The following is a 22,881-nucleotide window of genomic DNA, read 5'->3' on the forward strand; positions in this document are numbered from 1 at the left end:
AATATTTGTTTATGTGTGGGAAATAATTTAATTCTCCTACAACTCTCCTCACCGTCTAATACATTAACAAAAAATATGTTTGAGTTTGGTTCTTTATTAAGATATTTTAACTGAGCTAAGATAAAATGGTAAACCTCCCTCAATGTTCTTATTTGAGCGCCTCCAGTGCCACACACTTTTTGGTAGGCTCTGCCCACTTTTTGTTAAGCTCCGTCCACTTTTTGTTAAACCACGCCCACTTTTTGTTAAGCCACGCCCACCTTTCAACTAAGCCCCGCCCACTTTTTGTTATGCCACGCCCACTTTTTACTAGGCCCCGCCCACTTTTGCTACGCCCCACCCACTTTATAAACTCTTCAGCATTGTATCATTTCCAGGTAATACATTACATCATTTTCAGGGAATTTCCATCACATCATTTCCAGTTAAGACACGCCCAGGGAATTTCCACAGGAAATGACACACCCAGTCCTTATAAAAGGCACCGACCACACAGGCTTTTTCAAACACGCTTTCTGCTTCACTTGAGAATGGACTCCTATGCCGAAATGGAATGGGATAACTTTGCTATTCCTTGGAGTCCTACTACCTGTGTAGAACTCAACCTTCAGATTGATGAACTGGACTCGAACCTCTTATCAATGGAGGTAAGTTTGTTTATTTATTTATTTATTTATTTAATTTTTTTTTTTTTTTTTTTTTTTAGATGAGACTCATGTAAGAGTTAACAAAGTTTATTTTAATATTCATAGAGCTTGATTTATACAAATAAAAATATTGTATTAAATTAATACATTGTTATTTTCTTTCACAGGAAATTGTATCTGAGATACGAAATGAAAATTCTGCTTTTAACACAACTTGGGATGAAGTTATTTTTTTGTTTGAAGACATTTTGAACAACCAAGACCCCCAGAACGAGTTCTACCTTGATGACCCAGCCAAAGAGTTAAACCTTGGAGATCCACAAAATCCTGAAAAAGAGTTTTACCATGATGATACTTGTTGTGAGTTATCAAAACAAAACCCACTGAACAAGTTCTACCTTGATGAGCCAGAATACAAGTCATACATTGGAGACCCACAAATTTCTGAAAATTGGGAAAGGGGAGTTCTCCCTGATGGTCCGCAGTTATACTATGTGAGACACATCATAGAAACCCTAAAAAATTGTGAAATGGGAATTCTCCCTGATGGTCCGCAGTTATACTATGTGAGACACATCATAGAAACCCTAAAAAATTGGGCAAGGAGAGTTCTCCCTGATGGTCCGCAGTTATACTATGTGAGACACATTATAGAAACCCTAAAAAATTGGGAAACGGGAATTCTCCCTGATGGTCCGCAGTTATACTATGTGAGACACATCATAGAAACCCTAAAAAATTGGGCAAGGAGAGTTCTCCCTGATGGTCCGCAGTTATACTATGTGAGACACATCATAGAAACCCTAAAAAATTGGGAAACGGGAATTCTCCCTGATGGTCCGCAGTTATACTATGTGAGACACATCATAGAAACCCTAAAAAATTGGGCAAGGAGAGTTCTCCCTGATGGTCCGCAGTTATACTATGTGAGACACATCAAAGAAACCCTAAAAAATTGGGAAAGGGAAGTTTTCCCTGATGGTCCGCAGTTATACTATGTGAGACTTATCACGGAAACCCCAAATATTTCTGAAAATTGTGGTTCTACCTTGGGGACTTGGAAAGATGGTTATATTTTTGGAGACTCGGAATGGGGGTTTTGTTTTGATGACTCGGAATGTGATACCTATCTTGGAGGCTCAACAGGAATGTGGTTATACCTTGGGAACTTGGAAAGTTGGTTTTGTTTTGGAGACTCTACCTGTGGGGTCCATCTTGGAGACTCTTTGGATTCTAAAGCAATGAACAATGTTCTTTGTTTAATGACGCTTGATTTAAGCAATATCAAGAAAGTTCGAGGAAGAAAATGCTGGAAAATTCTTTCTTCCCATTTCTACTTCTTCAAACTTGAAAGCCTTGAAAGACAGAATTGGAAGAAGAGGAAAAAAAATAAAAATGAAATACATATTTTTTAAAAAGAAGAAAAAAAAGATTATGTTAGGGTTTGGGTGGGATTTTGAATGTGAGGGTTAGGGATGGGGTTGGGTTAGGGATGGGGTTGGGTTAGGGTTGGGATTTTGAATGTGAGGGTTAGGGTTGGGGTTGGGTTAGGGATGGGGTTGGGTTCGGGTTGGGATTTTGAATGTGAGGGTTGGGGTTGGGTTAGGGATGGGATTGGGTTAGGGTTGGGATTTTGAATGTGAGGGTTAGGGATGGGTTGGGGTTGGGTTAGGGATGGGGTTGGGTTAGGGTTGGGATTTTGAATGTGAGGGTTAGGGATGGGGTTGGGTTAGGGATGGGGTTGGGTTAGGGATGGGGTTGGGTTAGGGATGGGGTTGGGTTAGGGATTGGGTTGGGTTAGGGATGGGGTTGGGTTAGGAATGGGTTGGGTTAGGGATGGGGTTGGGTTAGGGATGGGTTTGGGTTAGGGATGGGTTTGGGTTAGGGATGGGTTTGGGTTAGGGATGGGGTTGGGTTAGGGTTTGTATATTATTATGACTCACTCACACATACACAAAAGTTAAGCCCCAACTGGAAAGTTGAGGGATTCTGTGTTTGGGGTTCACAGATTTAAAAACGTATCCCCATTATACACACACAAAAGTTAAGCCCCAACTGAAAAGTTGTGGGATTCTGTGTTTGGGGTTCACAGATTTAAAAACGTATCCCCATTATACACACACAAAAGTTAAGCCCCAACTAAAAAGTTGTGGGATTCTGTGTTTGGGGTTCACAGATTTAAAAACGTATCCCCATTATACACACACAAAAGTTAAGCCCCAACTAAAAAGTTGTGGGATTCTGTGTTTGGGGTTCACAGATTTAAAAACGTATCCCCATTATGCACACACAAAAGTTAAGCCCCAACTGAAAAGTTGTGGGATTCTGTGTTTGGGGTTCACAGATTTAAAAACGTATCCCCATTATACACACACAAAAGTTAAGCCCCAACTAAAAAGTTGTGGGATTCTGTGTTTGGGGTTCACAGATTTAAAAACGTATCCCCATTACATTTTATTTATTTATTTATTATTTTCAAGGGTATTAGCTGCTTACTTGTGTTTTTTGTAATTCTTGTGAGTAAAATGAACCCAAGATTTCTTCTCCATTTAAATCATATAATTTGTAGGTCCAAGGGACTGTATCCATTACATCAATGATTTTAAATAATTCACGAGTCCATTTTTGTGTATAACCTTTCTCAAAATGACTTTTCCATTTGTATATTCTTACAATATCACCAACTTTAAACTTGGGCTTTCTCAAATTAATCTCCTTTTCATATTCTAATTTTGTAAATGTTTCCGATGGTTTTGATTTTGTTGATGAATGAACTGTATTATTGTAATTATCTACAATATCCTGAATTAAATACACCCATTTTTGAGAACCGAGTTGTGTGAATTTTTTATATAGTCTCTCTTTCAAAGTACGATTAAAACGCTCAATAACAACTGCTTTTCCTTCATTAAAGGTGCTGTATAATTTAATACCCTTCCCCTTAAGAAATTTCATGAATATTTTGTTATAGGACTCTGTTCCCTCATCAGTCCATAACTTCTTTGGTTTCCTTTTATCCCGATCAAATATTAGCTTAAAGGCTAACATTAAAGTATCACCCCTTTTATTTTTTAAAGGGACAACCCAGGCAAATCTACTCCTCAAATCAATAACGGTTAAAGCATACCTGTATCCCCTGTCATTATTCAATTCAATTAAATCAGCGGACCATATGTGGTCGGTGTATTTAGAATAAACCTTCCTTCTTTTAAACTTTGTGATTATAGGTTTGTGTAATTCTTCAGCCAAAAGCTCCTCAGTCTTGATGACATCATTAGAGCCTAATAGTTTTTTGAGGAATAACCAAGACCAAGTTTCAATTTAGCATTTATCAAATTTCTCACAATAAACCTATCAACTTTCTCTCTCAACGTTGGATTTTGTATCAAAGACAAATTATACAACATTTCGCTGTCGGCTTTATGTTTTTCAGTCAACGTAGTGGTATTTCCATAAGCAATATCATGCTTCATACACACTTCGTCAACCCTATTTGTAGGTTTAGACCAAGGTTTAGGATTGTCAGCCTTATCTAATCTTTTATCCAAGTTTGTTCCTGGACCACAGAAAGAATACCCTGGAAGGTGTAATTCCCCTGGAATTCCAGTTGTTGTAAATTTACTTCCTGACAGAAACTTTTGTATGTCTCCTCCACTTTTAGGAGATATGAATTGGCACTTTTTAGAGCCACACACTTGACATATTCCTTTTTGATAAACTCTATTATTTTTAGCTTTAACATAAGAGATATTTTTAGATTTAGTTTTCTTTTTACATTTGAGACAATAACTCATATTTATTTATCAGAAAAATTCCGACAGAGTATCAAAACCTTTTTGGTTTTCAACATATACATTTCAATCTTTATTTTTAAAACATAAAGAATCCTAAGGAATGCCTTCACTCTCTCCTCCATTTATTTACAAATAAAAACTAACTAAAGTCAATGACACCAACATCATCAATCACATAATCTTTTCCTTCTTCTTCTTCTTCTTCTTCTTCACCACTTTCTCGTTTAAATCTCCTCCCTGAAATTGAAGACATTAACGTTGTTATTTTTGAAACCATTATCTTCATAAGAGTTGTTAATTCTTTAATTTCCTCTTCTGTGCGTTGAGATTGATTTATTTGCTGTAATACACTCAATCTTTTACGAATCTCACTGATTTCCATCTTTTTATATTTTTCCTCCCTCTCTCTTTGCTCCCTTTCCTCCCTCTCCTCCTTCTCCTTTTTCTCCCTCTCCTCCTCCTTTTTCTCCCTCTCCTCCTCCTTTTTCTCCCTCTCCTCCTCCTTTTTCTCCCTCTCCTCCTTCTCCTCCCTCTCCCTTTCCTCCTTCTCCTTTTTCTCTCTTTCCTCCTTCTCTTCTTCAACTCCTTCCTCATCCCTTGCTACCCTTGAGTTTGAACCCCAAAGAATATTATACATATACTCATCTGGATTTTGAGATATTCTTGTATCTATAATTATTTTTCTCATAATAGGATACCAATAAGATTTGTTGACGATTTCTAAAAGAGTTTTATATTTCATAACTTTGAGAAGTTCATTTTTATTTAATATTTTAAACAAGTCTCTATTTGTGGGTTTAACAATATCAGTATAAGGCCAGTTTTTTATGACAAAATTCCCATGTATATGCTCCAAATCATAAGGTATGTAATACCGAGCACCCTTTTCTTGTAGGTATCCTTGAATACAAAAATTATAATTCTCTTGTAGTCTTCTTCCTGCCATTTATGTATCAGAAATATATGTGAGATTAATATTATGACAGGTAATACCACCCCATCTTCCCACTACCAAATCGGTTTGTATTCCTCGGCTTTCTATCCTTATCTCATTACCTTCCTTCTTTGTCATGCGAACCATCGCTATACTATCATATATTTTTATTTTCTTAAAATCACGTATTTGTTGTTTACTAATTGTACTTCCACATAAATCCTTATCTTCACCAAGTGGATAATATTCTTCTTTACGAGACTGATTTAAATCATGTAGGTCTTCTATGTTTATTGAAAAAGACCAATTATACCCTAAATCAGGCATATCATACCCCCATTTATTAATTCGCATATTAACTAAATGTCCTTCTTTATAAAATTTAATTGAAAGCAGGTAGTTAAATTCAATGAGGAAAGGTGTATGGTCAGTATAACCAGGTGTTGTGGTTGTAAATTTTACTTGTTTCACAAAACGTGCTGTTTTCTTTAAAGATATATATTGTGATAAATCACTGAATCTAATCAAGTCATTCGCATCTGTAGGGTTTGGATAATTGATTAATTTATAAGTATTCTTCATATTAATATTTTTACTTACACTATATTTTTGTCGTTTCAGCCTGTGCCTTTGTATAATAATTTGATAAATCAATATCCTGAGAGGATTTTCCAAAGATAGAACCATCTTTTCCAACATAGGTCATTTATATTAGATAAAAAATGATATCATAAAAATTTTCATTATTGTTGAGTTGAAATAATACATATAAACATAATTGGCCACAACATTTAGAATTAATTTCTTGAACTTGGAATGTTTGATAAACACCATTCTGTAAGAATTGTATTACTTCAACAGGTGGTGGCATACCATAACTATCAAAATAATATTTATCCTGACTATTATGAATACAAACCCAATGAGAACCATTCTGTGTGTCTAAATTCATAATAATATTCTTTGTATTCTTATTTATATGTGTTAATTCATCTCTCATACAAATAACCACATTATCAATTTTTAGTGTTTTACAATACTTAGCTAGTTCTATATTTGACGTTGTATTCTTTCCAAATTGTTTAAACCATTTATCCATTTATTTATGAGAAAGATACAATCCATTACCCCGTTTAGTTAGTTTAACACCCGCTTGAGCGATAGAGGAAAGCATATCTCCAACCAACAATCTAGCTTTATCAGGTAGACTTTCAAGTTTTTGAGCAAAATCTACAATTACACCACTTCCACTAATTTGTTTCTCCAACTCCTTGTTATGTCTTTCCAATTCTTTTTGAGCTTTTAGTTGTGCCTTCCTTTCGTTAGCAGTTTTTACCGCTGCTGAAATACCACCAGTCAATGCTCCCGCCGCACTTAAACCAGCAAATAAAGGAATTAGAAACGGGAGAAATCCTCCTCTTGACTCGTCTATTGAATATTTCTTTAACATAGGTTTCGTCATTTTAATTTTAAGTGATCCAACATCATTTAGTGTTTTTACTTGTGTGTGTGTGAGTAAAACATCAATTCTTACAGCTCCTTTTCTTTGAATTGTATTAACATTAATAATACAAGGCTTTTGATTTTGAATACAAGATGTTAATTTATTAAGATTGATTTGATTAACATATACCCCAACCATTTATTTATGAGAAAAAACCTATGTGATATTAATCATAACACCATTATCTGTATTAATCTGTAATTCTGTTTCCTCCAAAAGCAAACAATATGCATTAACCTCTTCACTCTCCCCTCTTTCAATGTATAGAGAAGTATCCACTCGATTAGACTTTATAGTTTCCTTTTGAGAACTCAGGTCAATTGCGTAGATTGTATAAAGTTTTTGAAACGCAACCATATCCAAAATAGGATCATTATTACCATTACTTTCACACACCTTTTGGTAGGACTTGTAGGCTTCCGCATAATCATTTTTTTCCCAATCAATTTCCAATCTATCTCGCGGATAAAATGTGCCATCAAGAGAAACCCGAAGTTGTTTCACCTTTGCATTATCACTCAGGGCATTATTCTTATTAGTACCGTCCTCTCCATCTGGTTTTTTAAAAATGAGCCAGAGGTATCGTGGCTTTCCTTGAAGAACACCTAAATTCCAAGTGTAGGTAGTGTGTTCCAGTTTAACGTGTTGACATCTTCTTTTAAGGTATGATACATTTAGCGGTTTCTTTGAGTTAAGTCTTCTATTTAACATCTCTTCCGTTTTAAGATTAGGAGTATATTCACTGATATACCAACACAAATCATTAATAACAAATTTATTATTTTCTCCAAAAGCATTTTCATCCCCAAAAAGCAATCTATTTACATTATCATTCCTTTGTAGTTGAAATCTAATTTTAAGCCCATACAAAACTTTATCATAATCACAAAATCCAAATATACCTTTCAGAGGTACTGCTACGGTAAAACTATTCTCAGCTTTTGCGTCATCATTATACATTGACTTCCTTTGACTATAACCAGGGTCTGCGTTTGTACCCGTTGACATATCAGGAATAAAACCTTCAACAGCTCCCTTACCCATTCTATCACTAAACGAATATAGTGTAAATTTCATCATTTCAGATGTAGCAGAGACATAATCAACCGCTTCAACCTCTTGTGTTCCAATATACAGGCGGACACTGTCAAACATTTTCCAGAAGAAATCATTTACGAGTGTAGCATTAGTATTATTCGCAGCCTTAGTGAATTTAAATTTACACAGCAAGAAACTATCAGCTATATTCAAGTAAGTTTGTTGATTATTTATTTCAAAACTTTTTGTTCCGTTTGAATTCCAGTCTGTTCCTGTTATAGCATTTACCTTAAAATAGTCTTCCTTTTTAGTGGAGTTTGAAATGATAATCGTATCATCCAAATCATAGATACTATCAATCGCTTCCATACTTGTATTTATATAGCATTAAAATTGTTGAAACCCTGACCCAAGTATTTTAATGATTTTTTGTCGTTCTTGTGAAGATAGTTGAGTTTTACCTTTTTTTATTTCTTTGATTGCTTGTAATTTATGAGACTCCTTTTGAGCATCTTTTATACTCTTTATAGCACCCGCAACGGAGCCCACGGCAGAAGCAGTTGAACCAATTAGGTCTTTATGTTTAAGGATGGTTGAACCAATACCCATTAGAGTATCAATTATCCCATCTCCTTTATTTCGAAATTGATGACCTACACCTCGTTGTCTCTTAGGTTTATAGTATCCTCTACCCACATACCTTGTATAGTCTGGTGAAAGGAACATGCCCTCCCCTGTAATTATTTTATATTTTCCCAACTCGTGTTTTCTCACAATAACCATTATTTATTTATTGAAAAACTTCACGTAGGTGAATTCTGATGGATATAATTTCATCATTAAAGGATATCATACGATTATCTTGGTCGGTTATCCTAAAATTTACTCTGTATATGGTTTTTCCTGACACAGGTAAATAGACAAGATTTTTTGGTTCCATATTAAATTTATAACCAATCGGGGTTGAGTATGCACTGAATGAAAATATTGTATTTGTTCTTATTCCATCGTTATAAGCACCATCAATCAAATCACAATGAATTAATACTGAATTTATACCGGAGGATATTTGGATAACATTATCACTGTAAAACGTCCCGTTATTTTCAATCTTTTTTGAAGAGAAACCCAATAGCTCTCTAAACGAATTTTCAATCGTGAAATCAACTTTATAATTATTTTTAAGTTTAATAGTTGATTTTGAAGTGTGTTTTTGAATATCTATTATAATATTTTTTGGTTCATCACCTTTTTCTTTCATAAGGCGAGAGACTTCTGAAGATATTTGAGAAATCTCGTAAGCTCCAGGTGAAACGGTTATAGTTTTATATCCACTTCCTGGATTATAACTAAACTTGTTGTTTTTCTCTGTGATATTAAACAAGGTATTATAAGTTTCCATTGACAATAAAGATGCCTCATATGAGGTAAGGGGGTCAAGTTGTAGTGGGTAAGGGAATGAAGCTGTGTAATCGCTCGTTGTGAAATTAAAACTAAGAATTGTGCTTCTCATCTTATTTAATATCTAATAAAATATCTTTGTATTGACATTTATTAATTATTTTCATATTCATCAACTGATCTAAAATGGCTGAGGATTCATTAAAACAATTGTTGTTTCCAGCCTTCTTACTACCTAACAACAATAATAGCCTATTAACTAATTGTGATGGGTCATTTGGAAGAAAACTAACACCTGAACCAAGTTTACTTAAAGCATCAATAATATGTTTCTCCTTCTCATTCTTCTTACTTTTACCAGCAACAGAAACTCCATAATCAAGTGCATTTAACAACTCAATATATACCCTATCTTCCTCTCTTTCCATATCAAGTGGTTCCTCAAAATATTTTGAACCGCTGAATCCGGGGTTTGTTAGAAGAAACATTAATCTTGGAGTTAATTTAACATTTGGTTGAGTAGAACTCAAGAACATCAATTCATCATTAAATATCAATACCTTTTCTTCCACAAGATGAAACACTGCTGGTTCTTCTGTTGGAATGAGACCTGCTCTGGTTTTTGAACCCGCCGAATATTCATTGTTTTGAAGAGCTTCCACAACATAATTAGGGGGTTGATTTACCTCCTCAAGTTTCCGAAATAATCCCTCGTCATCATATTCTAATTCACCAAGTTCTTGTTTTGTTATCTGACTAAAATCTTTGAGCATTTGAAGTTTTTTCGGAGTAAATTCTACCGTGGGAACTGTAGGTGAGTGTTGAGTTTTCAAAAGTGGTTTAAAGAATTTCTCTTGTTTTCTTTCAAAGGCTTCTTCACCAGTTAGTTTCTGTCTCCGTTTCTTCTTTATCTCTTCCTGTTGTTTAACAACTTTTGAAACTAATTGTTGATGTTCCTTAAACTTTCTTTCTCTTTCTTCGGTATTCATTTTCTGTATTTATTTATTGAAAAATATCATTTAGTATCTCATCTTGTTTCACAACAATATATTTATATTTTCCAATCGTGTGTTTCATATAATTTTCAAATTCTTTTTTACTACATAACGTAGAGCAATTATCTCTCCAAAAATTATTTACATCTATTGAATTTAACTTAAATAAAATAAAAGTATTGGCATTGTTTCTTATTGAGCGTCGAGGGAGTTGAAAATATGATTGACTAAGATATATACAATTACAAGAAGAATGTCTCCCTCTTGTATAGTAGCTATCCATTACTGTTTGGTTTCTCTCATTAACACAATCATCAAAGATGACGAGGTTCTTTTTTGATTTATCTAAATCTTGAGGTGAAGGTATATCATCCGTATTATCACTGAGAATACAAGTTATGGGTTTCGATTTTGATTTCTGTGTATCACAAAATAATTGTATTATATCTTCAATATTATAATCATTCAGTTTGTTTTGAAGTTTAAATAAACCGATAATGTCTTCCTTTTTAAGACCTGCATTAAAACCCTGTGAGAGTAGTTGATACTCGGGTTGAAAACTTGACTTTGTAAAAATTATTAAATTATCATAATCTAAAAAATTAGGACCAAGGAGCATCTTTAAAAGTAAACAGGTTTTCCCACATCCGCTTGAACCAACTATTAGACATCTCAATGAATTTGAAATGTTTTTATGGTTATTAAATTTTATCTTATTTTCCCAAACGGGTAAAAAATCATTCATTTATATATTTGGAAAACAAGTCATCCAATTTTTTTTGAGCTATTTTAGAAACTCTATATTTTATCCTGAGTTCGGGTTTAATTTCAAAATAATTCATTATTTTATTTATGTAGTATCTTGTATTAACATTTCCATTAAAATTATTTTGAATAATAAATATCATTAAACCCTTATACATTTCCTCAATACAAAGAGTCTCTTTCCTTGTAAGAAATGGTGTATTATCACCATAATGCTTAACATTCATCTCTCTTATTAATCTTGTAAAGTAATTCATTTTTGGTTCTAATTTAAAAGAGTTATATGTTTTTTTATATTTCTTATTATCATTAATTAGAATATAATCACAGAATAAACATTGTTTATATGAATCCTCATCATTAAGCCCCACTCTATCACAAGCCGGACAATTCTCTAATTTATCATATGGAGAGTCTGGAAATTCTAAATATCCTTCAGAACTTATCATATTTATGTGGTAAATTTTTACTTAAACTAAACGCAAGTTTATTCATTAATAAATACAATGTTTCAAAGCACAAAAGACAAATTTCAATCAATCTCTACTTCGGTGGAAGATATAGAAAAATATGTCAAAGATGTTAAATTGAACAAAGATAAATATGGAAATTTTTGGGTAAAACCAGTTATGGAAAATAACATGAGCCCCTCTATTTCATTTAAAGGAAGAGCTCTAACTATACCTGGAAAGACATCCATTAAAGTAAATCTAACAAAAGTTTCTCCTCTACTCCTGGCAATTTATTCAAAGCTTGAAAAAGTGATTGACCACGATACTTTGAAAAAGAATGATAAGATCATTAATAATTCTCGAGGAGACATTTGTATTTTCTTTAATAATCCAAAGGGTGTAGATCTAAGTAAAATGAATGATGTTAATATTTCTGGTGAAATGTCATTTCGTTCTATGATAGTTAGAGATTATTTAAAGATAACTTTTGATATAAAAATTGTAGAGATTGAATCTGTTAATGAAAGAAAGTATATAGATATTGATGGGAATATTTTTCTTGCTAATTAAATATGAGTCAATACAGCAGTGAAGATTTTACTATTTCATTGAACTCGGACGATAGTGATGATAGTATTTCATTGAACTTGGACGATGGTGATGATAGTATTTCATTGAACACAGATGATAGTTATGATACTAATAGTTTGTGCTCAAATGATAGTTATGAGAGTAGCTTTATTGATGACTCTGAGTATGATTCTGAGTATTCATGTGATAGTTATGACTTAGATGATTCTGAGTGAAAAAGTGTTTTAGTTTAAGCACAGCGATATATATAAAACGGAGCTGTAAAGCTCAAAAGTGTTTTATTTTAAGCATAGTGATATATATAAAACACCACGTTTTCTCACGCTATAAATATGGTTTATTGTGATACTTGCGAGAAGGAAGTAAAATATTATAAACAACATATTCTCACCGCAAAACATACATACAACATTTTTAACAAACTTTCCCCTCTTCCACCTGAAACAAAACACTGTTCTACATGTAATAAAAATATCCTCAAGAAAGGCTTCAAAATACATCTTAAAACAAATCTACATTTATCAAATTTTATCACAACTAAAAACTCTGATGGAGCATTCAAAGGACATATTAAAATAAGAGTCTTTAACTTCAAACCTCCTGAACCAGAGTCTATAGTTGATGCTGTAGAAATAGTTAAACCTGCTGTTCAAACGTTGATTGAAAAAACACTAAAGGAAATGAAACCACTTAAATTTTATATGGGAGTAAAATTAGAAATGACAAAGGATGAAGGAGTTATAGATGCACCATACATGAGAACTGAGCCACACTTTATATCTTCATATCAAGATTTTAAAACATCAGGAGTCTATGATGAACTTATTAAACAAGAGCAAGATGTGGATAATTCAATCATAGGAAGTGGATTCAATATAGGAAAAATTATTTACATAGACATTCATATTCTTAAATCAGATCCTCTAAAAGCTTCTTCTTACATTGATTTACCCAGTGTTATCAAAAATAGAAAAGCAGTTATCAATATCAAAAATAAAGACAATAAATGTTTTCTCTGGTCTATTTTAGCACACTTACATCCTCCACATTTTCATGATGAAAGAGTATCTCATTATAAAAAATATGAGAATACATTAAATACAAAAGATGTAAAGTTTCCGATGACTTTAAATGATATTCCTAAATTTGAAAAGATGAATAATTTATCAGTTAATGTTTATGGTCTAACAGAAACAAACAACATTCAGGTTTTAAAGCTTTCTGACAATTGTAAACAAACTCATATTAATCTTCTATATTTTAATTCAGACGAAAATTCACATTATACATACATCAAAGATATTGCTAAATTAATAAAACCACAAGTCTGTAAGAGAACAAATAAAATATATATTTGTTTGCGTTGTCTTAACTTCTTCAATTCACAAGAAAGATTAGATAAACATTCAAATTATTGTGGCGAACATAAATCAACGGTAATCAATATGCCTAAAGAAGGCTCAAAGATCACATTCAAAGATGAAAATAAAAAGATCAAACATCCATTTGTTATATATGCTGATTTTGAAAGTATTTTAGAAAAAATTGATACTGCTTCTCAAGATCCAAAAGAATCATACACAAATAAATATCAAAAACATACTCCTTGTGGTTTTTGTTATTATATCAAATCATCCGTTGGTGATAAATATAACAAGTTAGAGATGTATAGAGGCTCAAATACCCCAGAGGAGTTTGTGAAACGACTAGAAAAAGACTGTGTTCGATTAACCAAGATAATGAGAGAAACCAATAAACCAATGTCCTTAACAAGTAAAGAAAAAAGGGAATTTATAAAAAACAATGTCTGTCATATTTGTGAGGAGAAAATTGGTAAAGGTCTAAAGGTTAGAGACCATTGTCATCTCACTGGTAAATATAGAGGTCCGGCTCATCAAAGTTGTAATATTAATTATCAACTCCCCTCTTTCATTCCTGTCTTTCTTCATAACAACGCTCATTATGATACACATCTATTTATCAAGGAACTCTCAAAGACTTCTGGAAGTATCTCAGCAATTCCAAACACGGATCAGAAATACATTTCATTCACAAAAACAATTCACACATCTCCTATTACTCATATCAGATTTCTTGATACATTTAAATTCATGGCAAGTCCATTGGTTAACTTGGTTCAAAATCTAAAAGAGTTTCCATGTCTTTCAGAGTATTTTTTAGATAAAGATTTTCTAACACAAAAGGGAATTTACCCCTATGACTATATGGACTCATTTGAGAGATTCAATGAAACACAACTTCCTTCAAAAGAAAATTTCTATAACAAATTAAATAATAGTCATATATCTGATAAAGATTATGTACACGCACAAAATGTTTGGGAAAAATATAACATCAAGAATCTTGGCGAGTATCACGATTTGTATCTCAAAACTGATGTGCTTTTATTGGCCGATGTATTTGAAGCCTTTAGATCTGTTTGTCGCACTGGATATGGATTGGATCCTGCTCACTACTACACAGCACCTGGATTGGCCTGGAGTGCGATGTTGAAAATGACAAAACAAGATTTGGATTTGATAATCGATGTTGATATGCTTTTGATGATTGAAAAGGCAAAAAGAGGTGGAATTTCACAAGTCTGCTCGAGTAGATACGCAAAAGCAAATAACAAATATCTTCCAAATTATGATCCAACGAAAGAGAGTTCTTACTTGATGTACTATGACGCGAACAACCTGTATGGCTGGGCAATGTCTCAGGCTCTTCCTTATGGAAAACTTAGATGGGTAAAGGAAAAAGACTACAAAAACGTTTTACAAGATGTATGTATCTCTACACAAAAAGAATTGGATGAAGAAAAAGTTGGTTATTATTTTGAAATTGATTTAAAATATCCAGAGGAACTCCATAACCTACACAAAGATCTCCCATTTGCTTGTGAGAAAGAAAGTCCAAAGAAAGAATGGTTGAGTGATTATCAACGATCGTTTGATATAGGTGAATCAACAGAAAAATTACTTAGTACATTATATAACAAGAAAAATTATGTTCTACACCAAAGAAATTTGCGACAATATTTATCAAAAGGTCTAAGAGTAGAGAAGATCCATAGGGTTCTAAAGTTCAATCAAAGTCATTGGTTAAAGGGGTACATTGATTTTAATACACAAAGAAGAACAGAGTCAAAAACAGATTTTGAGAAAGACTTTTATAAATTAATGAATAATGCGGTCTTTGGTAAGACTATGGAGAATGTGAGGAAAAGACAAAATATCAGACTATCAACATCTTGGGAACAAGCATCAAAATTAATTAATAGACCGAGTTTTACTCGAGCTGAGGTCTTTACTGAGAACTTTTGTGCGATCCATTTGATTAAAGAGAGTATTGAAATGAACAAACCTATTTATATTGGAACAACAATTCTTGATTTATCAAAGTCATTAATGTATGATTACTTTTATAATAACTTGAGGAAGAAATATCAAAATGATGTTAATCTACTTTATATGGATACAGATAGTTTTATTTTGAAAATTAATACCAACGATGTTTATTCAGACATGAAAAGAGACATTAATATCTATGACACGAGTAATTACAGTCCAGAGAGTGAGTTGTTCTCTTCTAAAAATAAAAAGGTGATTGGAAAGTTCAAGGATGAATTAGGAGGAAATGTTATGAGTGAATTTGTGGGATTGAGGTCAAAGGCTTATGCTTATAAATACATTGTGAATAACGTTGAAAAGACTGACAAGAAGTTAAAAGGTGTAAAGAAAAATGTTATTAAAGAAACAATAAACTTTAAGGATTATTATAACTGTTTAACAACAAAGAAAGAAGAGTTTAGAAAGATTAATGGAATAAGAAGTTATAAACATCAATTATATTCAGAAGAGATAAATAAGAAAGCATTGGGGGCTTTTGATGATAAGAGGTTTATTTTAGAAAATGGAATTGATAGTCTCCCTTATGGTTATATAAGTATATAAGTGATAAGATATATATAAGTGATAAGATATATATAAGTGATAAGATATACATAAGTGATAAGATATATATAAGTGATAAGATATATATAAGTGATAAGTTAAAAAGGTGGGGGGGGGTTGGGGATTTTAACGGGCTACCGCCGCCTTTTTTACTATTATATAAATGATAGAACCAAGTATCAACCAGACTAAAGAGTGGAGGTGTAATCAACCTTGGTATATAAATGGAAAACATAATGAATGTGAAAAATATCAAATAGGTATAATTGAAAAGGCAACTGGTAAAAAAGTTCACAAAACAAATAAGAGAATTAATTTAAATACCGGTGAATTGGGTAAAAAAGATGGAAATATTTTTGAGTGGACGGAAAACTTTGATGGTTGTCAGGAAAATATATACTTTAATTTAAAAATGGTATGTGGCACTGGAGGCGCTCAAATAAGAACATTGAGGGAGGTTTACCATTTTATCTTAGCTCAGTTAAAATATCTTAATAAAGAACCAAACTCAAACATATTTTTTGTTAATGTATTAGACGGTGAGGAGAGTTGTAGGAGAATTAAATTATTTCCCACACATAAACAAATATTTGTAGGGTCGTTGTTTGAGTGGGTTATATTCACCAGATGATATTAAGAGTAAAAGGTTAAAAGGTTCATAAGGTCAGAAGGATCACAGGTGTTTAAGTGGTCTAATGAATAAGGATAACATGTCAAAAGGTTAGAAGGTTCGTAAAGAACAGGGTGAGAGAAATAGAGGTCTTTAGGGTCAATATGGAAGTGAATGGGTCAAAGATTAATCTGCCAGATGATATGTAGAAGAAGGATGATAGGTCTATAAGAGAAAACAAATATTTGTAGTGTTTGAGTGGTCTAATGAACAACATTAAGGATAGGTACTACAGACAAAAGGTTCATAAAGATGAGGGTGGGAGAAATAGGTGTTTATGATTTTTGAAAAAGACAAGGGGGTAAATGACATTAGATAGGGATTTCCCATGTTAAACGGAGGTGTCCCAGAAGCAACATTATTACACTACTCACATCAGCCTTCAAACTAAAGGTGTCTACAAAACTTTTCTATATATGGATCGAAAGCAAAACCAGAAGTTTGTTTTATGAAAATCCACCCTCCACTCACTTTCTTTGTATTCTAGCAAACACAAGTTACAATAGCTGCACAAATAGCACTATATTGCTATGAAAACTCAAATTCAATGATAACAATCCAAATGTTCAGTTCATAAAATGAAGAGATACCATATCACATAATATTTAAAAACCCAAATATAATGAGAAATGTAACTCCTATTTCTGGGCCTGTTTCACCACTGTTGCCTTCTTGGCATCGGGGTACATCTTCCTGTGAGCAGCAACAACTTATAGCAGAGCTTGCTTTTGCTCTTCATCCTTTGTAAGGAGCTTATTGTAGTCTTGTATCAATGCGACACCCCTTTCTGCCCTGTCGTTCACCACGACTAAGCCACTGGCGGCTTTCTTTGCTTCCTGAAAGCTGGTTTCTTGCTCCCATGAACCAGGATCCTTATCCATCCAATCAGTTGGGGTCCTTAGAATGCTGAAGAAATGCTTGGTGTGTTTTGTTATGAGGCCAGCGATTGACAGGGCGGTTCCTCGTTTGATAGCTGGTCTCTTTGGAGAGGGGTTTTCACCGTCATTTTTCAATGCTTCAATCATATTGATCTTGCTTTCTTTGTCAATTCTGGTGTCAAAGAATGCAAATGCCACTAGTACTGGGCTCATGTACCACGTGTGGCAGCCAAGTGCCTTCAAGGCTGCCTGAGCCATCTTCTGATTGATTTGTTCAAACTTTTCCAACTTCTTGAAGAGGTTAATGTCATTCAGGGGAGCCTCAATAGCTTGTGGAGCCCGAAACCAAGCCTGTACATACACAAGGCAGACAAAAATGTTGAAGGCTCGGAGTTCTCTCGCCTCTCGAAGTGTCAAGTGGAACTCTGACCGAAACATGAACACCTGTAGTGAATATAGTGCTTTTGCCATCCATCTGGCTCTGTGCATTGCTCCTGGAGCCATGATCCGGATTCCACGAGGTGGGATTCCTCCCATGTAGATGACAGTCAGTTCTAGGAGTTCACGATAATCATCTCGTGGCTGCTGATCTTTCAAACACACAAGAGCAAATTCCAGAGCTTCATCCATCATGTCATTGTTCTGTGCAAACTCAGCTGCCGTATCAGGATCTGTGAATCCATTTTCTGGTTGGTGATGGGCAATGGACGGCCACTCCGCCTGAAACCGCTTAAAAAGCTGGATGTCAGGGCCTGATGAAGGACCGAAAAGAGTGGTGAAAACATCTCCCAGAATGATTTCGTGCGCATGATGGCGGCAAGCCAAATGAATTAGTTCAGTCTGTAGCTTATTTTCAATGAGGACAGCAGCCCCTCCACGAACACCTGAATTGCTGGCCGTTGTGTCAAAAGACAAAGCCTTCACCTTGCCCACAAGGTTCCAGCTCTTCAGTGTGTCCACTACAGCGGTTGCCATAGCTTCTCCTCCCCCGTCAGGTAACTTGGGAACATTCAACAGCTGCTCCATTCCATGGTACTGGTTGGACACAAGGATTGGAAGACGATCCACCTTCACATGCACAAAATCTCCAGTGACATCGGGAAGAAGCTTTCCATCCCAATGGACCACTAAAGGACCCTGCACATTATGATGAAATGCTTCTTTTATTTCGTCCATGGTTTTGCATCGATGCATCATGCGATTCCGCCGCACTGTCCATTGGTTCAGTGCCAGCTCTGCAGGATCCCATCCTACTGCTCTACAAATGGATGCCAAGTTGTGGACAGCCATTCGGTCACTTGTTTTCGTACGATCCAAAGAAGCTGCGACTTCAGGAGTGACAATGTTGATAGGCCTTCTTTTCTTGGGACGAGATATCCCACCATCAGATGATGAAGAACCAGCCTGTGCCGTGGTCACAGAGTCAGAGTCTGAGTCTGTGACTTCCATAGCAGTAGCACCCTTCATGACCATTTCCTGTCTCTTATTTTCCTTCTCTGCCTTAGTCTTCTCCTTTTCTTCCCTTTCTTTCTTTCGCTTAGTTTTTGCTTCCAACACAGTGTCTACAGATCCCATTGAAGCCTTCCTCTCTGAGAATTGATCATGAAGAAACTTCCTGTCCTCGGGGTTGGTGATTATGGCCTCCGAATCTGCATGCCTAAGTTCAAACGTCTTCTCCAAGGAGGCCTTGAAGGATGCTTCCTTTTTCTCTTGGGTCGCACCACCCCGCTTTGCACCTTTTTGGAGGCTCCTCCATTCTTCATATAGCCTCTCCAAACGATGGATGCAGTGCTGCTTCGTCGTTGTAGGTAGGTGAGCTTTTTCCCAGAACTTCACAACCTCTTCAATGGTGAGGGTTGCACTCTCCCGGGCAGTGCGATTCTCCTTCTTCAGGTGATGGAAAAACAGGACAAGAGATTGATGCACAGTCGGGAGCTTGGCACCTTTGATGGCATCTCCAGAAGTGGACCCAATGAGATACACATTATCCTGAGCCCGAGTTTTCAATGAAACACTGGTACTAGCACATGCCATATCTGCAAAATACGCAAGAATGTGGGTAAAATCCTGTTAATTCTTACTCCACAGGGTCACTCTCTACAAAAGAGCCACAGTCAATAAGTTAGGCCTACATATTACACACTAAAAAAGCGTACCCCTGACCCCGGTAACCTGTACAAAACATGCATGAAAATTGCCCAGATAGTGATCATAGGAAGTCTCAAAACTGTATGTATAATATATTGTATATAACTATATATATAATGTATAATGTGTATTTATGTATATTTATTATTTAATGTATATTTTATGTATAAATTTAATGTATATTTAATTATAATGTATATATATATATTGTATAACTATATATTTATTTATTATATTTAAATTTTAATATATCATATTTATTTTTAATATATTATTTAATGTATTATATTTGTCTATATTTGTATAATTGTCTATCGTATAATTGTATATATAATGTATAATATAATATATATTATTATTATTTAATGTATATTTACTAAATATTTATTTTTAATATTATATTTAATGTATATATATAATTATGTATTTATTTTGTGTATATACAGCCCAAAAAATGGGAATTCCTATTTTTGCATGGGGGAAAATTCATCACTGATGTGGCACCCCTAAATATTATTGGATTCCATTCAAATTTGGTGTGGTTTCCTTTGACACTAAAAGGAACAAAATAGACCATGTCCCGGAGAAACTCTGCATTTTGATTTTTTGAAGCCCACCCTAATATATATATATATACATACATACATACATACATACATATATATATATATATATATATACATACATACATACATATATATATATACATACATACATACATACATACATACATACACACATATATATATACATACATACACACACACACACACACACACACACACACACACACACACACACACACACACACACACACACACACACACACACAAGCAAGCATACTCAACCCCTAACAAACAATCGTTTCCCCTTTTCCCTGACATTTCCCAATCTATGATTATGGTTATCATACCTTTGCAAGATAAACTCGTCTCCTTCCACTGCTCAATCTCCCATACAGTAGATCCAGTGCCGTAGAAAAGCCGGCGAGGGTGCTCGCGATTGCCGTGATGGCGCGAGGTCGACCGTTAACCCCACCAGAAACCCACGACGGCTGCACAGCCAGCCGGTCCATGTAGGTGAGGGTGAAGGTGAAGGATGCCCAGTCGGCCGGTCGCAGCAGACAATGCATGGCCAATGCTCCGAGGTTGTTTCCATAAATCTCTTCCCAACGCGGACTCAGCCGGCTCGACCTGGACACAGCCGACCTGACATCGTACCGTGCACTTGGCATATCCCACCAATCTTCTGAATCCATCATACTAAAATATGCAGTCTGTCTGTGACGATTTTTGACCGTGATGCATTCGGTCATTACTTATCCAGTCTCAACCAAACTTGACAGTAGGACTAAGGGTTACACAATGGAGGTTGTGGTGACTTCATTTGACCCCCTCCCCAAGGAGGTTTTCCCTGCTAAGGGGGTTGCATGTTGAGGTGTATATCTGTATTAAGATAGCTTATCGTGGCGTTTTTCCAAGGAGACTTTTAAAAACAAAAGTAATAACGTGAATGACAATAACATCATATAATGTTATTACAAATCAATATTAATGTACTAACAAGAAGAAAGACATAAAATGCAAAAATGCCCCCGTACGTTTAGAAAATTTGCTGTACAGAGCTAAAGGCCGTCAGTCAGCCATCTTTGGCCGGATGACAAAACAGAATCTTCTGCATATGTATACTCTCGTGTGTTGTCTTTGTGCTAAGTTTGAACAAAATCGGTCCATGCATGTCGTGAAATGGTTGGGGACATGTTTAAGTAACAAAATGGCTGCCAGTCGGCCATCTTTGATCGTATCACGAAAGAAAATGATGTGCATATGTGTACCATCATGTGTTGTCTTTCTGCAAAGAATGAACAAACTAGATCTATACATCTCCGAGATATGGCAGTGGACGCACACACGGATGGTGGAGACCCAATTCATAAGCCCCTGTTTCAGACTAAGTCCAACGGGGGCTAAAAATATCGTACCTCCCCAAGGGTTTTTCTTTCTCCATGGACAAACATGTATAAATAGCTTATGATGGCATATCGTGGGGCAACCCTACCAGAAGTAAAAATGATTATAAACCACAAACACGTACGATTACCTTTTAAACGGTCGCTACTGCTGTTTAACACTAAACTGAAATACATTTGGAGGAATCCCGACATCCGTGAGGCAATCTATGCTTATCACATCGACGAACAAACCTCATCAAAGATCGACTGTAATCTAGACACCACACAGAGGTTAGTCCATGACCGTTCCTGAGGCTACAGTGGGGAGTGTACGTACTAGTTAATATAAATGTGCGTTCATACACTGGTGAACATTAATTTAAAGCAATTCAATAACTGAGAATATAAAAATTAAATTGTTGATAAAAATTGGAAACATTACATAACTACAGACTTGGCATTTAATATGGAATATTTTTTTTGTGGGGGTGAACTTACTTTTCAAGATGTCTTAGAACCAAAAGTTCATTGGAATTATGTTGAAATTATTCTAGATTTTGTTAATGTGACCTTTAAAAGAAACAAAAACCACATTTGACATTTCGAAACAAATAAATTGATCCTTGAAAGTGATGTAAACTGATATCGAACTCAATTCATGGACAGTATTGTGTTAAACTTCTGTACGTTTTCCAGAAGTATCTCTTTATTTTGCACATTAGCCAAAAATTTTTTAACAAAAACAAAAGTGAAATTACGACTGGGATTACGGACAGTAAAATTACAGTTCAGTACTTCGTGTAACCCTCACGAGCATTCAGGAGACAACGTACACGTTGACGCATGCTGTTCACGAGATTTGCCAAGGTTTGGACAGGAATCGCTTGCCATGCAGTGACAATAGCCTGCTGCAATTCACGCACAGAGGTCAGCTGCTGGACCAACTGGTCGATTTGACGCGTTAATTCTGCCCACAAGTTCTCTATCAGATTCATATCCGGGGACATGGCAGGCCACTCCATATGCTCTACACCACGGTCAGCAAGAAAGTGTTGGATCATGCAAGCACGATGAGGCCATGCATTGTCATCTTGGAAGACAAAGTTTCCTCGAAAGGCTGCACGAGCAAATGGAAGCAATGTTTCTTCCAGAATGAC

At 34.9% G+C, this 22,881-nt stretch overlaps 1 protein-coding gene across 2 annotated transcripts in view; it reads right to left on the minus strand.

Moving 5' to 3' along the window:
• LOC137418890 (dermatan-sulfate epimerase-like protein) overlaps positions 1–22,881 on the minus strand; it is a 77,766-nt gene that overhangs the window by 36,895 nt on the left and 17,990 nt on the right. The window contains exon 3 of one of the 2 annotated variants that reach the window (XM_068105040.2): positions 20,687–20,981. In XM_068105040.2, coding sequence (XP_067961141.2) covers positions 20,687–20,981 — 295 coding nt within the window. The remainder of the gene's footprint in view (positions 1–20,686; positions 20,982–22,881) is intronic. The other variant, XM_068105046.2, reaches the window with a different exon arrangement.

Source organism: Myxine glutinosa, chromosome 1 (assembly GCF_964187855.1).
Source record: "Myxine glutinosa chromosome 1, kmMyxGlut1.1, whole genome shotgun sequence".
Classification (NCBI taxonomy): Eukaryota; Metazoa; Chordata; class Myxini; order Myxiniformes; family Myxinidae; genus Myxine; species Myxine glutinosa.